Raw genomic sequence first — 18,914 nt, forward strand, 5'->3', positions numbered from 1 at the left:
TTTTTTTTTTGAAAGTGTCTTTTGTTTTAAACCAGGAGTGCCCAAACGTTTGGCTAAAGTGAAAATGTGCCAATGGTCTGCAGACCAAACAGTGATTTCTACCATGCAATAGCACCAACAGTAAGGAATCTAGCCTTATGCTGCCATATTTAAAAATAAATGTTGTGCCTAATTTAGTTAACATGCATCTTTGATGTAAATTTTAAACCTCAAAACATTCAAAAAGGTAATATTCTGCAGATTTCTGTCACCAGTTACTCCTTGATATTTAATCTGTTCGCTTTCAAATTTTACAGATTAGACTTATGGAGGATGCAAAAATTTTAAGCGTTTAGGTCATACTTGCCAACCTTGAGACCTCCGATTTCGGGAGGTGGGGGGAGGGGGGTGGGGGTGGGCGTGGTCGGGGTGGGACGGTGGCGTGGTTGGGGGCGTGGCCAAAAGGGGAGGAGTATATTTACAGCTAGAATTTACCAAGCCAAGTATTTCATATATATATATATATATATATATATATATATATATATATATATATATATATATATATATATATATATATATATATAAGAAATACTTGACGTTCAGTGACTTCTAGCTATATATATATATATATATATATATATATATATATATATATATATATATATTTATTTTATTATATATATATATATATATATATTCATTTATTTACACATATACACACACATAACACTCATCTACTCATTGTTGAGTTAAGGGTTGAATTGTCCATCCTTGTTCTATTCTCTGTCACTATTTTTCGAACCATGCTGAACGCCCTCTCTGATGGTGCATTGCTGTGTGGCACGCACAAAAGTACTTTCATCAAATGCACTAGATGGCAGTATTGTCCTGTTTAAGAGTGTCACAACATTGCTGTTTACGGCAGACGAACTGCTTTACGGTATACAAAAAAGTGACTGCTGTTGTTGTGTGTTGTTGCCACGCTGGGAGGACGTTAATAAAACTGCCTAACAATAAACCCACATAAGAAACCAAGAACTCTCCCTCCATCATTCTATAGTTATAACGTGATTGGGCAGGTACGCTTTTTTATATTGTGGAGGACCTGAGACCGCCTGAATTTCGGGAGATTTTCGGGAGAAAATTTGTCCCAGGAGGTTTTCGGGAGAGGCGCTGAATTTCGGGAGTCTCCCGGAAAATCCGGGAGGGTTGGCAAGTATGGTTTAGGTTTTCATTATAGGACGTGGGGGAAGAATGTCAACCAAGATTATCCTTTTCCATTATGCGTGAAAAAGTCAGAATTTTACCGTAGAGCAGGGATCTCAAATTCAAACACAACTAATTAGTCTGTAAAAAAAAATCTTTAGATTTTACCATAAAAAAAAACTGGCAGGTCAGTCACCAGAATTATACCAGATTGTGAATTGAAAAACTGTAACTGTTGAAAGAGGTCAGTATGACTAAGTATTACATTTTGGTTGCCATCCTTTGGTGGGCCAAACTTAATGACACAATGGGCCAAATTTGGCCCGCAGGCCCCACTTTGAGCATCACTGGTTTAAAAAAAAAAGAACACTTTCAAGGGTTCTGTTCATTCAGGCCTCTGGTTCCCTTTCTTTTGCAACAACCCTGACTTTGGAGTGAATCTGTTATACTTGTTGGGTGTTTAGAATGTGCTGATATTTGCTATAAGTTTTCCATCTGCTCATATTTTCTTTGCCAGCTGAGAGATATCCCTAATTAAAGGCTAATGTATGGGTTCTGTTACTTTGCAGAATTTGTGGTGTTGGCAACAAGGTCTCCAAAGAGGAACCATGGTTAAAACGTAGTGGGAGCGTTTGCTCTTAATAAATATAGCAGCTTTAGTTGCTGTCATTCAATTGCTACCTCAACGACGACTAAATGAGCGCATAGCATTGGACCTATCACACAAGACAATGGGCCCCATTCAGCAACCGTTCTTAAGAACAAATTTTGTCCTTAGGCCCACTTACGAAGTTTTTAAGGAGATTTTTGTATTCACCAATGTTTTCTTAGCTGGGATTTGTTCGTAGGTAAGAACAAAACCTACGAGTTCCCTTACTTCTATTGTGTAATGTTAAATTAATATCATAGATAGATAGATAGATAGATAGATGTATAGATATATATATATACATATATATAGATATATACATAGATATAGATATAGATATATATAGATGGATAGAGATATATATAGATAAGAAAGACAGACAGACATATAGCAAAATGAGCAATATATAGACATTTCAAAATATCGTGTGCGTGCACACACGCACACACACACACACACACACTGACACACACGCGCACACACACACACACACACACACACACAATCATCAATTACCGGGGCGTTGATGATTGGTGACTCTTTAAAAGACTCAACTCACACAATGGCAAGGCTTTTGCTGTTACTGCAAGATGCCGCACATCGTGCCCTGCGCATATTTCACGACCATGTAGACCTATTTGCAATGAAGTGATGAATATTTATTTGAACGCTTTAGGCTACCTCAGCAAGTCCCCCCTTTCTTAAACTTACGTTTTGACATGATGTATTTCCCCCCGCGGGATAATACGAATTTCTCTTCTGTAATCTGTTTGGGTTTTCTCCGTGTGTTAGATGTTCGGCTTTTCCGCCGGAATCGTGCCCTTATATGGGGAATTAAGGGCGTTTACCTATGCAAATTACGGAATTATGGGTGTTCACATATGCATATTGGGGAAATAAGGGCGTGTATGCAAATTATGATAGACACGCACGCGCTAACCATTTGGCATTCAGCAACTTAAGAACAGCAGGTGGGAACAATTTGGCCGTTTAAGAACACGTCATGAATTTGAATGGACTCCTCTTAGGAAATCACTTTGGAAGAAAGATAAGAGGAAAAGTTAGGAACTTATTGCTGAATGGGGTCCATTATTTTTGAGTACTCTAAATCATAACTCATAGATAAGGAACATACACTGGTATTTTTTTAATTTTTTTAATACACTCTGGTTTTAGTATTACTTTAGGCGAAATATGTCTGTTTTCATACAACAGCGCTCAACTGTTGTCCGTACGTTTTGGATACAACCCCCCCGCCCCACCATTAATTCAGTCATTTATATGCATTTTGCATTGTTTTCTGTGTGCAAATCCAAAGTTATTATCTATGAAAATGTTGGTGTCTAAAACAGATACATTGGATTTCCTGTGTAAAAAATGTTCAACAGTCCTTTTGGAGCGGATGAATAACGTACAACTGAGATAGCACTGCGAAGCCTTTCTTAGCAAAAGAGACGCCCTCCACGATCATCTTATAAGTGCACTCAACCACACTCACATTTGTCTTATTCCGAGGTGGTAGCTTCATGATCACAGATATACACAGATACTTATCCATGCCAAGCCGCAGGCCCTGTCTGCGTCCTGACCCGCTACGATCTGTGTGTCTCTGTGGCTTTTCAACTTGTGTTCCCTCAACCTCAGAATGTGAGCCACGTAAACCGACCCTCTAAACGGCTGCGTCAGGAGAAAGTATACGAGATACGTCATGCATGATTAACTGAAAAAACAGAGCTTCAAATATATTGTGTGGCTTGAAATCGACAGCGTTCTTGACTGAAGTCCAAATGTACTTTTTAAGCAGTAATATTTCATACCCCGGCCAAAGTGTGTTGTTCCTTTTTGTACACAGCTTGAGTGAATTATAGAAAATAACTTACACTTTTCTCCAGTAGCAACTCTGACAAGTTAATGATGTTTTTATAGAATAAATAGTCAAGTAATTGGAAATCAAAACTGAAGAATCACATCTACAGTTTGTGTCAGACCTCAGACTTACGACAAAAATCAATTTGTTTAGATACGGTAGGTGCAGTTTTTTAACAGACACATTCTTTTTCAGTGACTGCGAATATTATGACAGAGCAACTAAAACCAGACCAGATCCTCTCGTGGCTCTGCCAGGGCTGTGATGCACATGCAAGGCATAAGCGAGCCAGCACCATTGGGTAATGAATGGACTGATTTTACACATTAATCTTAATGCATCTGATCGAGACTAATTATATTCCCAATAGTTTTCAAAAGACGTAAAATGAGTAATGTGACCCCATTGCCAATGTCATGTGTAACCACTTAGATTCAGTTAATTGCTCAGAGTTCGCACACTCTTGACAATATTGTCAAATATGCGTTAGAAAGAAAAAAAAGTGATCGTTACCAGAATTCTTAAGGCTCTTATGTTTAGCCAGTGAGAATAAATGATGTAAGAGGACACTGAAAGGTAATCCAAAGACGTTTCACTTCAATTTCTCCTATTTCATAATCCCCTTACGTTATATTCCATTTAGAAGTAACTAAGGTTGTACGGTATACCGGCATTAGTATAGTACCGCGATACTAATGAATCATATTCGGTACTATACCGTCTCTGAAAAGTACCTGTACACCCCCCACCCGCGCCCCTGTCGTCGTCACGTTGTGTCATTTCTGGTTTTACGAGCAGACGAGCATGTCCGGCAGCGAAAAATCACGGAGTACTTACAAACAGACAATGTGTGTAGACAGAAAAGGGAGAACGGCTTAAAAACTAACGATAAAGGTGAAGTTATAACACTGAAACGCCCTCAGGAAGAGGTGCTTTAAGACATGCTAGCTAGCTAGCGGCTAAAGTCCAGCCCCAGTCGTCAGTGTTTTAGCTACTTCTAAATCACTAATCCTCGCCTCGACAAATAAAGTATGTTTCTTACAAGTATCATCCCTGCAGGACGAGGAATAGCTAAACATGCTTCACTGCACACCGTAGCTCACCGACGTCAAAATGTAAACAGACGCCATTGGTGGATCTACACCTAATATCCACTGTAATGATAACAAGTACAGTAGCATATCTAGTCGATACTATTATGATGTATCGACGTATATATCGATATTTTTCTTTAGTTTTTTTAAAATGTATATTATGTTTATAAAGTCAGGAAATATGTACCTGGACACATGAGGACTTTGAATATGACCAATGTATGATCCTGTAACTACTTGGTATCGGATTGATACCCAAATTTGTGTTAATCATCCAAAACTAATGTAAAGTATCAAACAACAGAAGAATAAGTGATTATTACATTTAAACAGAAGTGTAGATAGAACATGTTGAAACAGAAAGTAAACAGATATTAAGAGTAAATTAACAAGTAGATTAATGATTCATTTTCTACCATTAGTTCTTGATAATGTTGACAAAATAATAGAATGGAAAATGACACAATATGTTACTGCATATGTCAGCAGCTAAACTACGAGCCTTTGATGGTTTGATTACTAATAAAAGACAAGTTGTCTTGTATGTTCACTATTTTATTTAAGGACAAACTTGCAATAAGAAACATATGTTTAATGTACCATAAGATTTTTCTGTTAAAATAAAGCCAACAATGCTATTTTTTGTGGTCCCCTTTATTTATAAAAGTACCGAAATGTATCAAAATAATTTTGGTATCGGGACAACATTAGAAGTAATACATCTTTAGTTAAATGATCTCTTGCAATCGTATAGCATCAACGCCACATCTCCTAGGTATGTCCTAAGTTACAAACAATACATAAACAATTATGTTTGAAATGTATAACTTTCTTCAGCAATCCCAAACTTTCACTTTAAAGCTTGTCATGTCAAGTCTGCCAGGAAAACTGAATTCCGATGGGAGGGCATCAATAACAACAATAGTAAAATACCTACATCCTCTTTGTGGTCATTAATAATAAAAAAGCCATCACCATTCCTCTGGTACCTGTCAATATCACTTTGTTTTAGAAGGATGTGTTCTTGGCATGGCACTTAACCACCACCTTTCACCTAGACGAAAGGGTACCGAGGGTAAAAGGTTCAATGTCACTTGCCCTCTCAATACTTTCACAACTTGCTGACTCAACTATTTAAAGATATAAACAAGTACAAAACACATATTGTATTTATGTACAGAAGCAGATCTGCTTTAGTGAGTCCCATTAGACACTTCCAACCTCAGATTTAATATACACTATTCCCTTTAACTTTCTCTTTTCAGTCCTCCCCTCTGATCCGAAAGCCAGCCTTGCGGCACACTCCAATGTTATCGACTCAGCATGTTTTCAGCGTGGTGTGGACGCACTCTCAATCATCATTAAGGGTTTTGGAGAGTCCTGGGGTCTGGGAAACTTTCCAGAATGTGTAAAAGTTTCCATGAGGAAAGCCTCGAGTTGCCTTCAGAGTCATCACTGCTATACGGAGATCCTCCGCAAGAATAGAATGCCCCTTTTTGTTTCGGAAGAGAAGGAGAACTGACAACATTTGGATTTCCAAGTTGAGAAAACAACCCTTGTCGAGTTTCAAATGCACGGACCCCGAATTGAAGAGGAAACAATCACAAGCAAAACTACCCTGAAACGCGAGGCAATCAGAGCACATATGTTAACTGTCAGCAGTTGACAGAGACTGCACCAGCCAATGTTTTTTTTTTTCTTCTTGTTTTGGGGAATAAGGGCTCTCTGTGTCCTGGAGAGGCAGCTGGTAGAAATCTGGCCTTCTGATTAGCACTACTGTGCTGCATTCCGCTGCATTTCATGATATGACCAATCACTATAGCAGCTAACAAGACAGGACACACAGCGGGAGTCACACACAATTAGCTGCCTGGCTCAGTCAGCATGCTGCTCTTGCCTTACACACAATATCACACATATGTAAACACATTGCAAAAATCCTATGACAACACATGTGATGACAAACATGAAATTGAAATGCATACACATTTATGTGAGGCAAAACATCAACATAATACAATACGGACAGAATATATCGTACATATAGAAGTGAGTGCATTTAGTCTATGTCGGGGGGAATTGGTACAGAATTCAGTACTTTTATAAATACGGACTAGTGTTGTCCTGATACCAATATTTTGGTACCGGTACCAAAATCATTTCGATACTTTTCGGTACTTTTCTAAATAAAGGGGACAACAAACAAATTGCATTAATAGCGGTATAGCTTGGTTGGTAGAGTGGCCTTGGTGCCGGCAACGTGAGAATTCCAGGGTCGATCCCCGCTTCCGCCATCCTAGTCACTGCCGTTGTGTCCTTGGGCAAGACACTTTAACCACCTTCTCCCAGTGCCACCCACACTGGTTTAAAATGTAACTTAGATATTTGGTTTCACTATGTAAAGGGGCTTTGAGTCACTAGAGAAAAAGGGGGCGTGGTTGAGTGAGGGGGCGTGGTTGGGGGCGTGGTTAAGAGGGGAGGAGTATATTTACAGCTAGAATTCACCAAGTCAAGTATTTCATATATATATATATATATATATATATATGTATAAGAAATACTCAAGTATTTAATATATATATATATATATATATATATATATATATATATATATATATATACTCAAGTATTTCATATATATATATATATATATATATATATATATATATATATATATATATATACTCAAGTATTTCATATATGTATATATATATATATATATATATATATATATATATATATATATGAAATACTTGACTTTCAGTGAATTCTAGCTATATATATATTTATTTTATTTTATATATATATATATATATATATATATATATAATTATTATATATATATATATATATATATATATATATATATATATATGTACATATACATATATATATATATATATATATATATATATATATATATATATATATATATATATATATATATATATATATATATATATATATATATATATATATATATATATATATAGTATAGCAGTTGTGCACTGCACTCTCTAAAAGCCCTAAATGTTATTGTCACATATGTATGTACAGTAGATGGCTGTATTGTCCTGTTTAAGAGTGTCACAACATTGCTGTTTACGGCAGAAGAACTGCTTTACGGTAGACGAAAACGTGACTGCTGTTGTTGTGTGTTGTTACCGCGCTGGGAGGACGTTAATGAAACTGCCTAACAATAAACCCACATAAGAAACCAAGAACTCGCCCTCGATCATTGTACAGTTATAATGTGATTGGGCAGGCATGCTATTTATATTGTGGGAAAGCGGACGTGAGAACAGGCTGGCCGCTGTCGACACGTCACTCAGGTCCGCATGGAGCTGGAGGGGGCGTGGCCTCCAGCTCCCCCTGAATTTCGGGAGATTTTCGGGAGAAAATTTGTCCCGGGAGGTTTTCGGGAGAGGCGCTGAATTTCGGGAGTCTCCTGGAAAATCCAGGAGGGTTGGCAAGTATGCCCATAATAAATTCATAAAATAACAAAAAAATAAGAGTTGTAGAAATGATTGGAAACTCAAGACAGCCATGACATTATGTTCTTTACAAGTGTATGTCAACTTTTGACCACGACTACAATGATGTATTTGGAAGTCCCTTACTCCGTTGGCTTTGCAGGTAGATGCAGTATCTAGTGGCATAGATATTGAAGTAGCACAGCAAAGGGAGTACTCAGACGCAACCTACTATGAAGACAGTTTGTGCAACCAAGGGGGGTTAAAGCTCAGACTCCCACCACACTAACGGTGCTCCTTGTAGTACAGTAGCTCACCGTTGATAAGTTGAGTGATTTCTCAAGGGCTATATAAAATGTAGGTCTGGCCAGAGAGACACATTTCCTTTGCCTGATGAGAGCTGGAGGCCTGAGCATTGGAGCGTGGGAGGCGCTGCTGCACTCACGGGGAAGATCAAGTGTGCTCCTTTAGACTCCAAATCACTGGCCCCCAATTGGTGAGGAGCAACACTATTCTACATCCCTGGCGTTAAATCACTGCCGCTGAGGTGAGGTCATCCGCTTGTCTTCCGCTCTAATGGAGAGCTCAGCTAACTAACGCACAGCGGTAATGCATGCAGAAGCGGAGTAGAAGGCACTGAGCCGCCTTCCAATCTTATTTATTTTAACTTAGGACTCATTTGAAGACAATAAGAGAAGACTGGGAGCAGTGGATGCCTTTGGAGTATGCTGTTACCACCGCATACTTACCAGGACTCCAGGAGCTCACCACAGATGACAGGTGATGCAAAACGGCAGTATACTGAGGTTTTTCCTGGGGCTTCTTCACTGTCCTTGGTCAATCAATACACATTCCTGCGCGTCCCTTAATGCAACTGTAATCACTGATAGAACACATTTGGCCATTGGGTGGAGAACGATTGAACCCGTTAAGTGACAATGGATGGAGTAGTGGGGGAAAGAAACAAGATTACAGAATTTGACTTTGGTATTTCAACGGACTTGGCATATCTAAAATTACTGTACGTCTGTGTAAAGAGATACCAACACAAAATAAAGCTGCAGTTTCAATTGATTCGATTATTCAGAAGGGACTGAAAGCTTTAGTTTCTCATATGTATTGGTAACAGTGAGAACATAATTCATACTAACATGGTTTTCGGGGTGTTGTTTGGATAAAAGGATGAGGGGGAAATAAGGAAATACAGTGGAAAGTTATGTGGGCATTTGCTCAATGGAGTTAATTTTCACATACATTTTAATCAAATCATTCCAGTGACCTAAATACATTTTTTGAAAATGTATAAATAAGTTGGCAACTGTGTGTCTAAGTATGGTGGCCTACGTTTGTATAGTTTTTTGTAAAAGTTGAGCCTGTAATAAATACATTAATTGTTCGTAGTACATTCACATGTTTAGCTCAGGGTTGGGTACCTTTCACATTTAAATCGGTACAGTACCGGGCATTGGTACTGTATCGATTTCAACAGTAACAATTTTTAGTAATTTTAATAATTATGTTTTTTGTATTCAACATTTAACAGTGAGCTGTGTTGTCCAGTTGTTATTTTGTTTTCCTACACTTCTCTGTCTCATTTTCGAATACTGCACTGTACTGTATTATACCGTAGACTTTAAACGCAGTAGCAATTCCAAGACATTAGATTATGGTTAGAGTGTCCGCCCTGAGATCGGTAGGTCGTGAGTTCAAACCCCGGCCGAGTCATACCAAAGACTATAAGAATGGGACCCATTACCTCCCTGCTTGGCACTCAGTATCAAGGGTTGGAATTGGGGGTTAAATCACCAAAATGATTCCCGGGCCCGGCCACCTTGCTGCTCACTGCTCTCCTCACCTCCCAGGGGGTGAGGGTAATGGGTCAAATTCAAAGGATAATCTCACCACACCTAGTGTGTGTGTGACAATCATTGATACTTCAAAAAAATTAGATGCAGTGGTGTATAGACTACCATGTTCTTCCTCGGCCAGAAAGTAGTCTTTGCCATTAAATTGAATGTGCCAGTCTTTTATTCAGGGATCCCAGATGCCCTCAATTTAGCGGAATTACGATATTTTCTAGCCTAAGTGGTAATTTTTTACATGCGTATTGATTAAGTCAGGTTGCTTTCATGGTGTAGTAGTTGGCTATAGGGTTCTAGCCAATGGCTTTGACTGGGTGGCAGGACTTCCGGGGCAAGGGTTTGTGCAAGTGTAGCTGGGAAATGAGAGTGACGAACATTGAGCTTGTTGTATGAGAGTGTGGCCTAAATGAAGACAAACTGGGAATTCTCGGAACATTAGAGTATGTTATGGTCGGTGTCGGTTGATTCCGTTGACATTCGGGAATGTTCGGAAGTAACATACATGTCCTTAACATCTTTGCATGTTTAGGTACATGTGTGTTTAACATGTTAATATCATAGTGTAGAATTGGTGAATATTGTGTAGTGATTTTGTTTAGAAATATATACATATATATGTTTTTTGTAACTGCTCACACTGGCTGGCTGACATATTTTTCAACATGTCGTGGAACGGTGTCTTGGTTGGATGTGGGGATAAAGAATTATTGGAATTGGTCGTGGTTACAAAAAGCCCGCTTTCGGAGTTCATTTTCAAGCACAAAGATCTGGGGAAGGCATTATGCAGTCTTTGTGATGGGAAGGTGGTCAACTTCAGTGGCATGGGATTGGTTGTCATTGAAACAGCATTGCCAGGGGAGCAAACATGCAGATAAGAAAAGATTGAGAAAATAAAACTACAAACTTCCTGGTGAGTCATTTTAATTTGTTACTACTCTTTGTAAGTAATACTATGGCATATTGCATTTGACAAGTAGATATTATGTCCCATGATTTTAATCATGATTTAAAATACTAAACCCACTAACTTGTACTAGATTTAGTGCTGCATGGCCAAAGTTGCCTAAAAAGCACTATAAAGTATAATCATACATTTATTTAGATTACATATATAAAAAGTTTCATGTTATAATTAAACAAACACACTTGTAGCAGACACCATGAATGCAATCTTACGTGCATGACTTTATAAACTGAAAATATGTTAGCTTTTACACCACAATAATCATAATTGTGTAATATTTTTTACATTTATTTGACTTAGACTTAGACTTCCTTTATTGTCATTCAAATTTGAACTTTACAGTACAGATAAGAACAACATTTTGTTGCATTAGCTCGTTGTAGTGCAGGATAAAAGTTGCATTTACAAAAGAAGGTGCAGATATAAATAGATTTACTGTACATATAAATATATAGCACTTTTGCATATGCATCCACGTTTACGTTTACTGAACTTCAAATTTATCTTTTTATCCATGAAAACACTAGCCATAGGGCTATTTTCTTAAAATTGCATTTTTACAGAATTTCTATGTAAAAAGTCTCCCAAAGCATCTTAAATGTAATGCTTATCCCTATAATGAAGTAATATATCGATTAGTTTGTACGATTAATTGACTAATTTGGTAAAACACAGTTTATAGCTCCCTCAAAACCTATTTCAGGGAAAACAAGGAGTTTCTGCTTCCCATAATCTTCACTTTTCAATTTTCTAATAAATGCACATAATCAAGCTTGAAATTGCACTTTTAATATTGTATATAAAGAAAATTTACAAAAAAAACAAAAAACAACTGCACTTTTCACTGACACACAGATCATGTCCATGTATTCAAAGTTCCGGACATGCCGTGTGGTCTGAGTTTGATACAATTGTATGAGTTACACAACAAATAACTGAAGTAATCGATTTTTTTCGATTCAAAAACGATATTTTCCCGATTCAAAACGATTCTCTATTCATTCAATACATAGGATTTCAGCAGGATATACCCCAGTCTGCTGACATGCAAGCAGAGTAGTAGATTTTTGTAAAAAGCTTTTATAATTGTAAAGGACAATGTTTTATCAACTGATTGCAATAATGTAATTATGTTTTAACTATTAAATGAACCAAAAATGTGACTTATTTTATCTTTATGAAAATATTGGACACAGTGTGTTGTCAAGCTTATGAGATGCGATGCAAGTGTAAGCCACTGTGACACTATTGTTCTTTTTTTTGTATTTTTATAAATGTCTAATGATAATGTCAATGAGGGATTTTTAATCACTGCTGTGTTGAAATTGTAACTAATATTGATACTGTTGTTGATAATATTCATTTTTTATTTCACTACTTTTGGTTTGTTCTGTGTCGTGTTTGTGTCTCCTCTCAATTGCTCTGTTTATTGCAGTTCTGAGTGTTGCTGGGTCGGGTTTGGTTTTGGAATTGGATTGCATTGTTATGGTATTGCTGTGTATTGTTTTGTTGGATTGATTAATAAAAAAAAAAATAAAAAAACTAAAAAATAAAAAATAAAAATAAATAAATAAATAACATTTTTTAAAATGAGAATCGATTTTGAATCGCACAACGTGAGAATCACGATTCGATTTCGAATCGATTTTTCCCCTCACCCCTAGTTTTTTTAATTTAATTTTTTTAAATCAAATTAATTGATTATCCACTGCAGCTGTAGTCCAAGTACTACATGACATTACTCGTGTACAAGCTGGTCATTTTCAATTTAAAAAATGTACTTCTATTTAAGTTGAATTCTAACATTGCGCGACCAATTGTTCACATTCTGAGGTACAACTCTAAGAGAAGCTACCAACAAACGTGCAGAATAAGTTACTATGGCTGATGATAACATCCTCTTTCGTCTGCATCGCCTGTTTATGAGGACAAATGGGACTCATCAAAACCGACAGATATGCTGACATCGGCATTTCAACAAAATTACAACTCAACATCAACAACCTCACACTCCCCTGGTCCCTTCATGCCAACCTCTCACCTCTGTGAGTTGTTGATTACACACACAGGCACACACACACACACACACGCACACACTGAAGATAACATTTACTGCCCTGCTTCCCCATCGCTATTATGATGAAAGGGGTGTTGACATTTCAAACTGGCAAAATGCTGTAGATGCTGTGATTACACATCATAACAACAAGTAGTGCCACTGACAACACAGATAACAGGGTGGTGACTCGAGAGACAAGCTGTGGTATGGATACAGGAGGCAATAAAATTGACCATACAGTATGCTCTCATGGGTGTGTCTGATCCCATTGCCAGGGTAGACTGATGACCCTTTAGTCTCCCCTGATGACGACAGCTGCATAGCCCTGACTCCGCGGGGAATAGACGGGAAAACAAGGCCTCTGCCTCAGAGCCCCCGACATCGTTCCAAAAAAAAGGGGGGCGGGAGTTAGGAAACCCCTACCTATTGTTTTGCTTCCTTCATTAGTCGATATGTCAACAGTTTGGTTTGCTATGCGTGTGCCACTGTTTTTGTTCTGCTGGGCCCCGGCTGACCCCGGCACTCTCTGTTATGTTTGGACAGATTGTTTGAAAATCCCATCAAGGCAGTGTACAGTTTTGAACTAAAGCACTTGAACAACACAGACAGAACCACATGCTACAATAAAATAAAATATATGGTCACGGGCGGAAATAAACAAATGTGATGTAACTTTGCAGCCATTATTTAGTAGAAAAATAGCATAGTGTGAGGCCTAAGAGATTACTCAGTTTAAATCTAAGTAATGTTCCGCAAAAAACCCACGTGCACACACACATATGTATATATATATATATATGTATGTACAAACATCATGATCTTGAAACTCACCATCATCTAGGTAAATCTGGTCCAGCTCCTGGGGTTCCTGTTTGACGGTGATGGCAATGGCAGGTGAGCTGGAGTCCTCGTGAAGCAGACTTGGTGAGTTCCCGCCAGCCTGAGCTGAGGTTGCTCCTGCCTGGGCCTGGCTGGGGCTGTAGGCCTGAATAAATGGACTCTCCGCAGGCCCACCAGGAGTAGAGGCATGGGAGGCTGGGGAGGATGAAGGGCTGCTGTTGGCATAGACAGGGTGGAATCCCTGGGTTCCTGGGCTGTTGAGGTGACCGGGGCTTCCCTGAGTTTGGAGCATACCTAGGGGAGAGCTGTGGTCAGGAGATGCTGGGTGGGTAAGGATTGGCCTGCCATTGGTCTCTGGGAAGGTGGTCACCATCTGACCTGGAGGTACTGTTTGGGTTGGACTATTGGGCAGGCACTTGTTGTATGCCACAGGGGAGAGGTCATGCAAGGTTGGGCTGGGATTGGGTGACGTTGACGGCATGGCAGCATTGACAGAAGGACAGGGAGGGTAGCCACCAGCCAGACAGACATCGTGATTGGCAACAGGCAAGATGGGATTAAGTCTGGGATGACTGAAGTAGGACTTTGAATGCATTGGCAGCGCTGAAGTCCCCAAAGAGTCATAGTCATCACTGGGTTCTGTCTTTATCATTGGCACTGAAGGGTGGAAAGTAGAAAGAAAGATTGAAACATTAAAAAAAACATGCAGAGGATCCATGTGGCACAATTCTAGCATAGGGGAGGATAAGTAAAGCAATGGACATGCAGACATGTGGCAGCAACCCTTGAAATTCAAAACAAATATCCCGTAGAAATCGCTCTGTGTTTCTCAATGAGAACCCCACAGCTACTCTAAATTATGAAAAAAAAAGCCAAAGAATAGGGTGAAAAAGGAAAAAAGTGGGTGAGTCATCAGAGTGGAAAACCACAGCTGGTTCTAATAATGAATAAGACCTATTTTCTTTGGACTCTCCTCCATCTCTGATATCCAATAAAATGCTACTTTAGAGCAGAAGACTTCTGCTTTTGTTGCATGAGAAGGAACCACAGGTCCTTTGGTTTTCTCTGCATTCTGAGCAATTGTTTCTTACAGTAGGACCAAATAATAGATCTAAAAAAGGAGATGATAGGATTTGGATTTGGGCTGCTTGAGCTTCTTAAGAGGCCATCGAACTGCGCCTGTGGTTTCGGGAGCTTCAGGCCCCAGCTAATGCAGGAGAGTGCAATGACCCCGCTTGATCATCCTGTCTCTCAAACGTCCATTCCAGCACAGGCAGTCTGCGCTGTTTCCTGATTATTTCTGACTGACAGGTATCATGTACTTCCCTTCTCCTCTCAAGAGTATTGAACACAGGAAACATGTTCCATTATATGCAGTGTTTTGAGATAAGTCTTTATAATCCAGTCTCAGTGTTAAAAAGCGATCAGGCAAGTTTTCACATGCATGCAAGTACAGACAAGGGATGTAACAATTAACAGTATTAATAATAAACTGCGGTAAATTTCCCTAATCTTTATGATTGTAAAAATATGATTAACTATTGCACTTTGATTAAATGAGGGTATACTGATAATTTCCTACAGTTCGCTACTCTGTAGCTATCTTAAATGCTCACAAGATGCATTAACGTCTTTCTCTATTACAGACGTCATACCCAAATTTAAATGTATATAAACTCATTGATGTCTGAACAACTGAAGTATTCATTTGTGCAAATTGAATCTATAGGCTGCATTATTTAAGGACAGAATGCCAGATATGAAGATGCATACACAGACGTGTCTACAAGTGTATGTGAACCCATGTGATGCCCAAGGATGAATACCGAATTCCATCTCTACTACTGGGTATCGATTCGTGTGAAATCAAGTCGTGTCATATTTCGATAAATTTGTTTCTCTTTACGTCACGTCCGGTTACAGAGTAAACACCAGCTTGGCAAGGAAACTTAAGTAACACTCAGAGCGGACTCAACCAAACTGCCTTTGGGCAATGTCGCAACTTTCAATGCCAACAAAGCAAGTATGCCTGATAGAAAAAAACGCTCGACTTTTCCAAAATGTGGTAGCCTGATACTGGCTGGTATATTGGCTTTGTCAAATACTTGCTATTATTTAGCATTATCGATTTTACATGGTGATTTCAACACCTCCAAACTTGGTAATTAAAACTATACTAAAATGCAAACAAACAGCTGGTATGTAATAAGTGCAACACTTACAGTATTATCACTTTGTGGGGTAACACATACAACTAGACAGCCTTTCAGCGGCATGGCGAAGGCTGCTTCCTCGCTTGGCAAAACACCATAGTCTATACACTACTGCTGTCTAACGTCTTGGAAATGTAACTGCAGACAAATTTTACTACAGTATATAATACTTGCAAATGAGACTCAAAAATGTAAGAAAACAATACATAACTGGATCCAACCAAATGCACAGTAAAGTTTCTGACCCATAATCGATACATCATTATTATAATATGGGTGTGTGTGTGTGTTGGTATATATATATATATATATATATATATATATATATATATACCGGTATATGTATATGTGTGTGTGTGTGTGTTGTATCCACATTATTGAAATGCGTTAAAGGTTATATTGTTTGTAACATTTTGCCTATGTAAATGTAAATAGTGAAGCCATAGAACATCCGAAAAATACAGCGCCTTTACAGAGTCATGTGAAAAATGATCTGCTTTTAAATGTTATGATTATTTTCGTGGAAGAAGAATTCAAAAGAGGGCAATCAGTTCCTGTTGCCTCTGGAGTCCTGGGCTGTGGCACTGTGATAACAAAGCAGGGAGCCCATTTACGTCAGTCCTGACTGCTTTCAGAGCCCAGGGAACAGGTTTGGTGCCTGGAGAGCATCGTAAGGCAAGTCCCATGATGTGAAGGCCTCCTCTCTATAATGTCTGGGGAATGACATAGACTTCACATAGTCCATTCGACTTACATACTCTCACTTTAGTCGGTGGTTCTAGCTATTATCCCCCTTCTCTCTTATTCGATAGGATGACAACATTTTATGGAATACATTGAAATGAGTTATGTTCAAACATAGTGTAATTGAATGTGGCATATATCAATTTCAGTCATAATTATCCTCTCTTAAATCTACAAATGCATGACTTTTAGCACTGTGAAATATTGAGGCAAATGATGAAAGACTGTTTTTTTGCTGTACCCCAGGCAAATCCCTAGACAAGGAGTCACATCGTCTCCATTTTTACTTCATAGGAGAGTTTAGAAAACAGATTCTTAAGACAAGTGGACTTCATCTGTCTTTTATTTGTAGCCCGACCTGTGGGTTCTGGCCAAAAGACAGCTGATGCTCTGCACATTTTATTTTCTTCTCCATTTCTGATTCTAGTCCTCGTGCATGCAACGTCGTAAAAACGCCCGATTAAAAGTGTTGACATTATTGTGTTCCATCTGCAATAAACCACAATGACATTTCCCGTGGGGCAGGTGGTAGTTCCTTAAGTTACAGGTACCTGGTTCACCATGTCCAACTGTGCGCAATCTGTTCTCCCGGCATACGGCATGGGCGGGCTTTGTTGTGGTAGGTGAGTCTTACGATTACCAAAATCTAGACATAACAGTCTACAGCTCAATAGTCTTTTTCTAATTTTAGGAAAAACATGACTGTGCAAATATATGAAAAAGGACATTGTGTGGTTCATTTAATTTTCCTCTTTGTCAGAAAACATGCTTCTGTCTCTCCTCCCTTCAGCTCTAACCAAATAAAGTGAGGACAGTGAACACATGTTTGTGTTCAGAAACGTTTGATATTACAAAGGAATCTCCAAACATTCTGTAAAAATAAAGGGGTTCCGAGAAAACTCATGCGTTGGTCTTTTTGGCATCGGTTCTCCAATGCGGTTGGTAAAACGGGTCCTTATTTAAAGAGCAATGTGTTACATCTATACTCACGACTTATCCCACAAGTCAGATAGGATCCTTGGAACCACAACATCAGGTACTCAAACATATGGGGTGCCGAATGGAAAAGTTCCGACACACTTTTCCAGCAGATATATTTCTCAGATTTAACTAATTTTTCTCAGATTTATCTCACTTTTCTCAGATTTAGCTAATTTTCCTCACATTTAAGTCTAAATCAAATGTTGACTCTAAATAGTATATCTAAATGTATAACCTGAAATATACATTTATATGTTAAACCTAAACCTAAATCTTAAATCTAAATATGTGTTGAATCTAAATGTAAGCGCCAAATGTTGAATCTAAAACTAAATGTTAAATCTAAACTAGGGATGTCCGATAATATCGGACTGCTGATATTATCGGCCGATAAATGCTTTAAAATGTAATATCGGAAATTATCGGTATCGGTTTTAAAATTATCGGTATCAATTTCAAAAAGTAAAATGTATGACTTTTTAAAACGCCGCTGTGTACATGGACGTGAGAGAAGTACAGAGCACCAATAAACCTTAAAGGCACTGCCTTTGCGTGCCGGCCCAATCACATAATATCTACGGATTTTCACACACACAAGTGAATGCAATGCGTACTTGGTCACACTAAGGGTGGCCGTATAAACAACTTTAACACTGTTACAAATATGCGCCACACTGTGAACCCACACGACACAAGAATGAGAAACACATTTCGGGAGAATATCTGCACCGTAACACAACATAAAAACAACAGAACAAATACCCAGAAGCCCTTGCAGCACTAACTCGTCCGGGACGCTACAATATACACTCCCTCTACCTCCTACCCCACCCCCCCACCTCAACCCCGCCCACCCCAAATTCCAAGCTGCTGTTTTGAGGCATGTTAAAAAAAATAATGCACTTTGTGACTTCAATAATAAATATGGCAGTGCCATGTTGGCATTGTTTTCCATAACTTGAGTTGATTTATTTTGGAAA

At 38.5% G+C, this 18,914-nt stretch overlaps 1 protein-coding gene across 1 annotated transcript in view; it reads right to left on the minus strand.

The window, feature by feature from the left end:
- Window positions 1-18,914, minus strand: part of LOC133592254 (nuclear factor of activated T-cells, cytoplasmic 1-like) — a 104,211-nt gene that overhangs the window by 28,563 nt on the left and 56,734 nt on the right. The window contains exon 9 of the mRNA XM_061944830.1: window positions 13,988-14,653. Within this exon, the coding sequence (XP_061800814.1) occupies window positions 13,988-14,653 (666 nt within the window). The remainder of the gene's footprint in view (window positions 1-13,987; window positions 14,654-18,914) is intronic.

The sequence above is a fragment of the Nerophis lumbriciformis genome, linkage group LG04, assembly GCF_033978685.3.
Source record: "Nerophis lumbriciformis linkage group LG04, RoL_Nlum_v2.1, whole genome shotgun sequence".
Taxonomy (NCBI): domain Eukaryota; kingdom Metazoa; phylum Chordata; class Actinopteri; order Syngnathiformes; family Syngnathidae; genus Nerophis; species Nerophis lumbriciformis.